The 10,980-nt window shown below is 46.5% G+C and overlaps 1 protein-coding gene across 1 annotated transcript; it reads left to right on the forward strand.

The window, feature by feature from the left end:
• The first annotated feature begins 287 nt into the window (after nt 1-287).
• On the forward strand, nt 288-10,226 carry LOC144130469 (uncharacterized). Its single transcript, XM_077664391.1, has 6 exons — nt 288-360; nt 3,910-3,936; nt 5,003-5,021; nt 5,267-5,373; nt 7,477-7,924; nt 10,141-10,226. The coding sequence occupies exons 1-5, from the start codon at nt 357-359 to the stop codon at nt 7,893-7,895; spliced, it is 576 nt and encodes a 191-aa protein (XP_077520517.1). The 5' UTR covers nt 288-356; the 3' UTR covers nt 7,896-7,924; nt 10,141-10,226.
• The last annotated feature ends 754 nt before the right edge of the window (nt 10,227-10,980 follow it).

A 10,980-nucleotide genomic window follows, 5' to 3' on the forward strand; every position in this document is an offset into this window, starting at 1 on the left:
CATTTCGCCTTCATCAAGTTACAAAAACACGAGGCCGGAATTCGACACAACGGCCTTCATCCCTGCGGCCGAACTTGGTGGCTTGAGCCACCGCACAATGTTGCACGTGGCAGCCAGAACTGATGTGCTGAATCCTCGGTTAAAGCGAAGCGGTTGGAAAAAATACCGTTCAAAAAGCAAAAATTAGAGCGCAAGAATCTTGGCGTGGCGAGAAAATACACACTTGAAAAACGTTAATTTCTTTCGGGCAAAAGAAGAAAAAGAAAATGTTTTCTTGTTCCTTCTGTCCGTTGGCAGTGATTTCCCACCAGAGGTCACTATTAGCCGAAAAAAAAAACGAACAAGGTCAAGGCACCATGCGTAAGCACCCTGTTCTATTCATTTTAAGACCGCCGGTTTTTTCTTACTTCATGTACCGATCGAAGTTCTTAATTGCCCGTGAACTGACAGTGGGAACCCTGGCTCGGGTAGTAGTGTCCTCCAAATACAGCAAGATGTTTGCTTGAGCTACGAAGCAGCGCTTGGCTTGCGTCATCTCGCGACTGCCTCGTCTCGGGAGATTTGTGCCCCGACAGGTCCGATGCGCGGCACATAAACATTAGAGCAAAGACTATTTTCCCCATTCTCAATTCTTTAAGCAAGCCTGTATTAGCCATCTCTGTCGCCTTTCGCTTAAATTGACCAGGAACTACGCCCGACCCTAACGCGACTCAAGCTATGAGGGACGCCGTAGTGAAGGGCTCCGGAAATTTATACCACCTGGGGTTCTTTAACGTGCACTGACATCGCACAGTACACAAGCCTCTAGAATTTCGCCTCCATCGAAATTCGACCGCCGCGGCCGGTATAGAACACGCGTCTGTCGGGCCAGCAGCCGAGCGTCGTAACCACTCAGCCACCGCGGCGGCCGTAAGTAGTAAGGATATGTAACCGCTTTGCGTCATCTCGGAGACCACTAAAGAGTGCGCTCAGCTTGGGCAGAGATTTTTTCGTAAATCTCAGCAATATTCCTCCACCATCCGATAGCGCTGCCTTTTCGGTATACTCCACGAAGGCGCTTGCAATCTTACTGCGAGCGGCATGCAACCTTAATCGCCTCTGAACCTCCTCAAGTGCGGTTTGCATGTGCAGTGCGAACGTTGTTTGGGCGTGTGTGCAGCGTCATACTTGACCGCTGTCTTTGAACATTATCTTTCGGCATCTTTAAGTCATAGCTTGCATATAGAGCTGAGCCCATATGCTCCACTTCTCCCCTGTGCGTTGAATATTCAACAGTGTAACAGAAAGCGCTCTTTGCCTGACAAAATTTTTCAAAGCCTTTCTTTGTGAGATTACAGTATAGCTGTTATTCGTAACTAAAAAATCTTAGCTTATAACTTAGGTTTTAGTGGTAGCTGTCTAGCTTTAATATGGCCCTAGCTGGGCTCTAGTTTTAGGATCTGCTCCAAACTAGAGCCATATTAAAAAGTCAAGTTAAACACAGTCTTAACTGCGGCGCTGTGCAGCTCTTCGTTTTGCTGCCTTCAGTGAGGCACCGGCACGCAGAGGCCCACATAAACTGCTCACGCTGTAATTGCCAGCTATTGAACCGACTTCAATTTAACTTCATTTGCACTACCTCCACACTTCCCAACATAAACTTTCATCCGCCATGGTCTGTGACAACTTGGTTCTACTGGTGTGAAAACCTGCAATAATATCCCCTCTTCAAACCTGCCTTCAACTAGCACTACAAAAGCAGTTAAGCAACTTTTGCTTTCTTTTTAGCAATCCTGATTGCTAGCCTGCCCGTGTGACCGCTTTTAATAGATTTTTTTTTGTTGATTGTACTTTTCATTTGCCAAGTCTTTTCTGGTACCGGATAAATGGCTAGCCATCGACTGTCTAAGAATCCTTGTATCTCTTTAAAATGGTTACTTATGTAAGGTGAAGAAAGAAAGAAAGGAAAAGAAAGAAAGAAAGGAAAAGAAAGAAAGGAAGAAAGAAAGAAGGAAAGAAAGAGAGAAAGAAAGAAAGAAAAAGAAAGAAAGAAGGAAACAAAGAAAAGAAAGAAAGAAAGGAAGAGAGAAAGAAAGAAAGAAAGAAAGAAAAGAAAGAAAGAAAGAAAGAAAGAAAGAAAGAAAGAAAGAAAGAAAGAAAGAAAGAAAGAAAGAAAGAAAGAAAGAAAGAAAGAAAGAAAGAAAGAAAGAAAGAAAGAAAGAAAGAAAGAAAGAAAGAAAGGTTGCGTCGAAGGCTGTCACCTACATAGCTGTCGTGCGTGCCCTGACACCCTTAGAGCATGTGGGTGTAGTTGTTCCTGTCTCAGAGGACATGCTCTCGATTTACATGACAGGCTCAGCCGGAGTCCAACTATCAAGCAACAAAAGGGGGTGGTTGTTTGGTGCCCAGCTTTCGTCAGTCGCAAACCAGACAGTGAGTCAAAGTTAAGAGTTCAAAAAACAAAAAACAAGCTTTATAGATTGAAGAGACGACACAGATTAATTACGAAACACTCATAAGAACAGATGCAAGTGTTAACATTGCACTACATGCAAAACAATATTCACAACAATACCAAACATAGGCTGCAATATAAAAAGATCTTGTGACAACAGTGCTCTAATACTCAAGAGAGTCGAACAAAGGAAACAGTTCGTTATTCGGGGACTGCGTCAGTCCGACGAGCGGAGGACCACGATGTGGCCGTCCTGAATACTGGTGCGAGCTCCTTTCCTGGTCCGTGGCTCGGCGTCAGCGGCGTTGACCCGAGAGTCATGTGGAAGCACTTCTTTGGAGTTAAAACGGCCCGTGTATAAGGGCGCGCCCCGTCTGTTAGTCGCTTCGCGCCACGCAGACGCGCACACGCATATAACGTCTGCATTATGACCGCTCTCTCCCATCCTCCGCTGGGGCACGCGTCGCCATTGGTCAGGAGACATGACAGGTTCCGGAAGCTTCGAGGCGTTTCTTCTCCGACCGGGCGCCGGCACTTGCGAGCGAAGTGGGAAGGGCTTCACTTAAAACGCCCCAGGCTGCGTGCTGTACGAGTGTAATTAGCGGATTTTAAAGCGAAAGCTTTTACTGGCCTAGCGGCGCCGATTTCGCCGTGGGCTGCAGTTTGACCTTCATTTGACCGGAGCTGCGCTTCCGCCGGCTTGGCGCATGCGCTCTCCGCAGCTGTGTCGCCGCGCTGGCCTGGTCAGTGCGAGCTTGTCCATGCATAAGAGCGAGACTGGGCCGTCTTCTCTGAGTGTTGAGCGGAGGCGGGAGGCTTTGAGCCGTCGTCGGAAAGCGGCGTCTGACCACCCCGCGGATAACGCCCGGCGAGCTGCTTCATCGCGCGCGCAGCTAGCGTCAGAGACTGAGGAAGAGCGAGGATACCACAGCTCAACGGCTGTGTCTAACTCTCTGTCAACAATAACTTTGATTAACCAATCTTAACCAAAGCATAATTAAAGCTTTCGCTTGTATATCCAGGCTTAGCCACAGTTAAGCCACAGTCATTTTTCTCTGTCGTTCTCGATCCTTATATGGGGCGCGCACGGTTTCTCTTCGCGCCAGGCCGACTGCTTCATTGTGCTCCGGATTGCGTGACCCAGGTTTATTTATAGCAGGCAATCGTCTCTAAAGTGCATTAAATGACTGCCCGTCTGTGCGTGTGCGTGTTAGTGCGAGTGTGCGTCTGTGTGTATCTCTCTGTGTCTGTCTGCGTGTCTGTCTGCATGTCCGTCCAGCCTGCGGATACGCGCGCACCTTGAGGAGATAGCCGAGAGAAAAGCAGTTTGCGAACATACTGCTCACATGAAGTACTAGCCTCCGACTACTCAGATGTGCATTGAATAAGTGCGGTCACAATGTATATCTTCGTACAGAGCTCTCTTCTGATCGTTTCATCTACACGCACCTAACGGACACCATTTTTCTCGACAGCGTCCGAGGAAGAGGACGAAGGAGATGGTAAGCTACTCTGGCCGCTTGGATGAGCACCGCATGGAACGTTCAGCGTAATGGCCATAAGCCGCACAAATAAACGCCAGAAACGTTATTTAGAGTACAATAACATCTTTATAACGTATCGTGTCGTGTATCAACATACGATCAGTGAGCCTAATAGTTGTTCCTAAATATTAAACACGATGAAATGTCTTACTATATGGTGCAGGCACTGGCAGCTTTCTAAAACATTTTTGCTAGGACCCAGAGCATTACTTTGTATCTTGACGACGAAATTCGTTCAAAGCGCCTGTTCTATCCTCCGCCTGGTCAAGGAGCCTCAGAAAAGAAGGCTGAGAGCTCTCTGAAATAGAACAAATATTTTACACCCTAACTAAAGTGCAGTCTTACTTTCGTGATATCGCATACGCAAAGGTGGCGTTCATTTCTCAATATTTCGTTTTTTTTTTTCAAGGACTTTTAAACCAACTTTACAACGAAAAAAAATGACGTTTCAAGTTTACTAAATGCAGTTCCTAATCGAATTTTCATTTTTTCGAGCTCCTGTTTAAGCGGTTCGCCTCAAGTATGCTTCTCGGAGATAAGCAATTACGAAAACAACTGGGTTAGAACACATTCAGTGATCGCACTGTTTACTAAATATCAATGGGACATGTTGGACGTCTAAAACTGTTGGGCATCTAAAACTGTGGGACGTCTACAACTTTCAAATAGAACTAAATATTAGTGTAGATCAGGAATTTTCTTCGTCATTGTCTTTTCGAATTGCAATCGTACAGTCGTGAGCAACATGACACCGACCAAAGTTTCAGTATTCATTTATTGATTTCTCCATAATTATGTGTCGCAAGCGCAATTTTCCTGTTTTCCAACTAGTTTTCCTGTTGGCCTATGATATCGAAAAGTCATCCCAAATTTGCTGGAGAAATAACCGCAAAATTTACGAATTTTTTGCGAAACGTTTATTTTTTTCACTCACATTTCTCTCGGCTGTAGTAGGTTCCATGCAAGTCGATGCTTATTTGTGGCTGATTGCACTCTCAGTTTAAACATTATACTTCTTTCGCAGTGCCTCCCAAGAAAACCATGTAAGCTCAACATCAATTTCTTTTAGTTCTTTCTTTCTTTCTTTCACATTTTCTTCACTCGTTTTCTGTTTCTTCTTGATTCTTTATCTCGCTCTCCCAATGACAACCATGAACCACCTTTCACGTGCTTATCCTTCTTCCTGCTCTTCCTGAAAATTCCATTCGTCTTAACATTACCGCACTTCTGATTAGAAGCAATTCGCTTCAGAAACGCGATCAACAGTCTCCTGATTATAACCTCGCAGGAAACGGAGCAGTCCACGCTTCATCTCTGGCCGCGACATCACGCTAGGCGTCGTTGGCATCCTGGCTATGAGCACTCTGGCAATCCTCTTCTTCTTCGCCGGAACGGGTAAGCCCCGAAATACCCAGCGCACGTATACCGAGTGTTGTAACATGCGTAGCTCCTCCTAAAACGCTTCTTCTAGCTAAGCCTCTGGATTGTTTGCGCTCAAATTTTGTAAATAAATTACACCTTCAGACGAGTTTTGTTTCATACTGCGAGAGTATGGGGTATTTGCCTGTTTAGGTCCGAATACATCTAGATTCCGCATAATCTGCATCGAATATAACACCCAAGAACAAGATCTCACAGCAGCGGGTTTCGTAGAGCCATCTCTCGTCGGTTGCAGAGGGTTGAGAGCAGAGTACATGAAACGAATGCTATTCTACTCCTTCGGGGCAAGATGGCGCTGCGCAACAAATGCCATTTATTGGTAAACTCTGTTTAGAATAAGCTGGAAGTTTAGCCAGGTGAAACAAATTAGGAAGTTTAGCAAGGTGAAACAAAATAGAAGTATAGCCAGCTGAAACAAATTAGGAGGGTCTTTGCGTGATGCAGCTCCCAGTAGAATACCGAGCGCGGGCCCAGCTACATGACCACACCAGCAATATCTCTTCACGAAATTGTAAGTGGAAAACAAAAAAAAAAGCTATGCAGTGATGTCGACCTCACTACATGCCTGCGCAAAATGTCTACAAATACAGTATGCAAAGCAATTCCGGCCGTCCACACGTTGCCGCCTTTCCACGCGGGTTGCTTACAATCCCTGACTCTCTCGGACAGAAAGATACCTGCACTCGCCTTTGGTGTTGTCTATAAAGATATGGAACTCGCTCCCTTCAAGTATTGCCGTCATTCCAGAATTATCATCCTTTCAAGCAGCCCTCCTATCACATCTAGAATCTTCTAACCTGCACTGACGTGTGTTCTCATCTTTACTATTTTCTTCTGTCGGTCGTTATGTGCTTTGAGAGTTTACACTTATCACATTTTGCGTGACATCCAATTCCGTCATTCTCATTATCTTTTGAAACTTGTGCTGTGCTTGCTTATCTTCATGCACGCGTATTTTTGTTACACAACTTACACTCCTACTTACTGAACTTTGTGTTTCTTTGCGAATCTGTAGGCTTTTATTTGATTAATCCCCGCCATAGGTAACTGCTGCCAAGGCCCTTAGGTGTCTATGAAACGAATTAATTAATAAATACATTGCATAAAACCTGCAGACTTCGTTTTAGCTGAAAAACTCCTAGTGTGTGGTAGGGATTCAAGCTTGTTTCGTAGCATATACGATAAGGATTTACTGGTATGTATAGCTTCTACACGCGCATTTGCTGCATTCTAGGAATCACACAACATTTACCAACCTTGCACATTTGAGAAACGGGGAGTACCAACTGTTCCCGTGATCAGTGGTTGAGTTGAGGTGTCTTTCTTCACGTCATCTCGAGAGAAGTGCTACACTCCTGTTAATTCTGCGGCTGAGATAGTTAAATATTGTTGCATTTATTTAAACGCTGCCGTAACATATAAAAGCTGCTCAATGGCGAACCCCCATCCCGCCGAGTCGACTTGGCTTTCTTTTTCTTTTTCTTTTTCTGTCCCCCTGTGGTATCTGTGATTAGTCAATAGCGATGCAATTAACTGTACTGGCGAAGAGCACCCGTCTCCGTCGCTTTCGCGTTGGAACGCCGCAAAACCGTTCAAGATGCTCACTTGACCTTCATTAATTCGTTGTTCCTGGCAGCGTGCAATGACGGCTGCTTGCACCAGCCCTGCCGTAGACGCAGTGGAGTACCGAGCGCTGCTGACCCCCTTACGTACGCGCGTCAGCGTGGCCGGTTCATTTCAGGCACAGGTCCCTCGTTGTTTGCAATGCTGCTGCATTCCCATCGAGGCATTACCCGCCATAGCCACCAGCTTTTAATAACGCAGCGAATGAATAGTGGTGCAATCGCATTGCTATCAGCCACTGCGACGGCAACCGAAAGATGCTTCACAAATGTGAAACTTTTAGAAACAGGACCGTTTCGCTGATTTAGAAGTTAACGGAATTAGAGACAAGGACTTCAGTAGTAATGCTTGGGCAGTGTATTTGGTAACGATTATTGATAGTAACGATTACCGCATTAAACTAGCGTTGTGACATGCGTGAACTTACCCCTGCAGAACACCACAAGCGCCATCAGATTAATACGGTGGCCCCCCGCGAGGCGTCCGCGCCACCTACGCCTCGTTCTACGCCTACAAACGTCAGTGTGAGCATGACAACGCGCATGCGCACCAAGTCACCCACCAAAAGTACCCGGAGAGGCCCGAAGCGTTCCACTGCCATTAAGACTTCAGAAAGGACCAGAAGTACATGGAGGCGACCGACGCGTTCCACTACCACTAAGCCTGCGGGCGAGACTCGCAGCGACATGCCGAAAAGCAGCACGGAGATGACCGAGATGAAGACCGCGACGTTGGGTTCGAGCATGCTCACCGAGAAGAAGTCAAGCGGAACAAAGGCGAACATGACAATGAAAAGCGCTGAGACCGGCACTACGGAGATGATGACCACGCCGTCTAACTCGGCAGGCCCGTGACGTCAATTCCGGGCGTGGCCAGGATAACGGTAAATGATAGCGCAGTGTTTATTGCATGGCGCATATTGTGGCAAGATATTAGCGCTGTAGCGAAGGTGCATGTGTAGCTGAGCGATGTCCATATTCCTTATGATGTTTTTCGCTAACTATAAAGACAAAGGTCTCCTCCCGCTTCTCTAAAGACAAATGTGCCTAATGTAACTTTTTACTTAGTTTGACTGAACCTGAACAACGCTTACAGAAACAGGCATTTCGGTTGAAACAAGTTTTCCAGTCTTGGTGAAGCCTTTGAAGTGCCTTCCTCATACACCAGATTAGTCAACAATTAACTGTCAATTTTGGTTGTTTTTTCTCAGTGCATTCTCAGTCTTATTCCCTTCCATGCTTGTATATGAGACAACCAAACTTTCTAAGGTGTCAGTTCTCAACGCGTGAATATCGCAAGACGGGCTATTTAATCGCAAAAGTAGCTTCAGTGTGAACAGCCCCAAATTATTCAACCCTTCCATATGATCGGCAGCAAGCTCACAAAACACTGAAGCTCTACTGCACAGGTTCATTTCCAGCAAAACAAAACAGAAATGTCTAAAAGCAGCGCAGGTGAAGCCTGGTGAAGTGAAGCCTGCAGGTGAAGCCACGTGAAGACTGGTGAAGCGCAGGTGATATCAGCGCTTGTGTCTTTCTACGTCATTCGTCCTTCGCGCTGCTTTTCCAAGGCCGGGGTAAACCAATGGAATCTCAGTGAGAACAATGACTGCCAGTCACATGATGCGCCTCGCGAGCACAACCACTCACGTAGCATGTGTTCCCCAATCGATTCTCCAACTTATGCGTTCCTGCCGGCGGAAACGGCGCGCACGCAACAAGCAGTTCAACCGATACGTTCTGTTTGCACGTGCGTTGCTCTAGCTTCCTCGCTGCATCCGTAGAAGTTTATCAACAATCGAAGACTCGGAGGCCGACCTACAAGCAGTAGCCATCAATTTCCATATCGTAATTAGAGTGATACTCTGTCCTTAAGCCCGCTCAACGGCAGAAATATTTCGGGCGAGAAGCACATGAACAGCCTTAGAAAGCGTGGAAAACGCTGACACAGGGCCTGCATGAAGAGGAAGCCACGTGCATAACGAACTTTTAAAGAAATAAACGCCGCCTTTGCATGACTGCTTTTGTCGCTGTGACAGGGAAGGTCCCAATACTACGAACCTCGGATACAGCGAACTCGGTCACCGGGGCCGTTATTCGTTGTAAGAGGGCTCGACTGTAGTCGCTTCAGTGCTACCCCGACAATAGAGGCTGACGGGCATCTTCATTTCTATAGCGCCTGTAAAACTGACTCTATCCACTCAGAGCTCGAAATAGGCCGGTGGAAATGCGGGTGCGTTCCTTCTTCCCCAAAGAAAAGGACTTGAAGGGAAACCATTATATTCGTGTCTCGTGATCCTCTATAACAGTTAGTGCTACGTATGAACCAGAACCTTTCATTTTAATTTATTTTTCGAGCCCAAACGATTTGTCTCTGCCTTATCTCACAGCCTCAATGCTTCATTTAATCCATTCCAACGCTGCTCGACATTTTTAGTAAAATAGTTTTGTTCTGCCTGAAAAGACCCTGCAGGACTCAAGAAAGCCAATTGCCAGCAATTTGAAACGTGGATGGTTATTTTCTGTATAAAATATTTCTACATCGTGCCCCAGTCGTTGAAAATCTTAACTTTGAAAAACCAGGATTTCCAAAGCACTTGAAAGACTATGGGATGTCTTTTTTCTTCTTTTATACTTTTATCGAGAGAGAAAAATGATTATCTACTACAGCGCACCCTTAGAAGAAAGTGCGCTCGCGTAATATTGTCTACGCTATGCAGGCAAAAGTCTACGCCGTGTACACTATTGTGTACCCAGCGCCTGGCACGGCTAATGTCTGCCACTCAGCCAACTGAAGATTAATTAGCCTTAACATTATCAGTAAATAGAGATCAATGGTGACAGGTGCTAATCAGCCTGTGGAAACAATATTTCATTTGGGAAATATCTGAACAAAGGTTCATTTTATAGCTCACGCCTCCAGCAATAACCTACGCGGAGTGTGTTTGGGTCTATGAAATTAAAGGAAGACGATAAAAACAAGAAATCTGTTGGAAATATGTTTGCCGCGAAATATTTTCTCGTCATTTCAGACTGTTTTGTTTGTTTAAGGTCATCGCACTGCATCAGCTGTAATGAAAACTATTCTTTTCCGTTTCAGAGACAGTGAATCAAGACGGCTCGGTTGCAGAGCGAAGAAACGGAAGCCGTGTTTTCGACCCTTTTTTTTCATCCGGAAATGTCTCTTACCTGGTGCCTGTCAATAAAAGTAAGAACAGTAGGTTCGCCGTGTCTGGCACACATTTTCCAATTTGTGTTACAATATCATCTGCTATAGTGCCACATTCTATGTATTTCCACGTCAGCTATAACGTCAAGTGCAGCCTTGTTGTCTTCCGGGAAAAGTGAAGCCGCCTACGTAGTGACGCCAGCGTACGGAGCAACAGCTTCCGGAGAATACTTTGCTTTCGCTCAGCCGTCGTCGTCGCTTGGGCTAAAAGGGCAGCTGCGGTGGCTATGAGATACGCCGCGCCACGGCGGTCGTCACTTCGCGCTCGCCACCTTCTGTCCTCGGGAGGCGTGCTAACCTATCGCGGCCTGCGCATTCCTGGCGAGAAGTAGACAGACTGGGCTCCCAATGCACATGCACCACCGCCCTTTTATCGCCTTCCCCCTTCCTCCCCCCTCCCATCCTAAGCGGCAAACGAGAATATGGAGGCGAGGTCCCACACCCCCTGATTGCAGGACTCGCAGCATGCTCTTTCCTCTCCTCAAGGGGTATTCACACGGACGATGTAATCCATTTCTAAGTGACCGCGGCTGCGTTCATGCCACGCCTTCTAGATTTCTCGTGGCGACGCATCTTCCGGTTTTGCTCCAGCGGCCGCCGCCGACCGAGGAGGGGACCGTTCATTCGGCCAGTACGTTCAGTCCCACCACCTCCTCCTCTCTCATCATCGTCGGTCGGTCGGTCGGTCAGACGGACGGACGGACGGAAGGA

The sequence above is a fragment of the Amblyomma americanum genome, chromosome 4 (assembly GCF_052857255.1).
Source record: "Amblyomma americanum isolate KBUSLIRL-KWMA chromosome 4, ASM5285725v1, whole genome shotgun sequence".
NCBI lineage: Eukaryota > Metazoa > Arthropoda > Arachnida > Ixodida > Ixodidae > Amblyomma > Amblyomma americanum.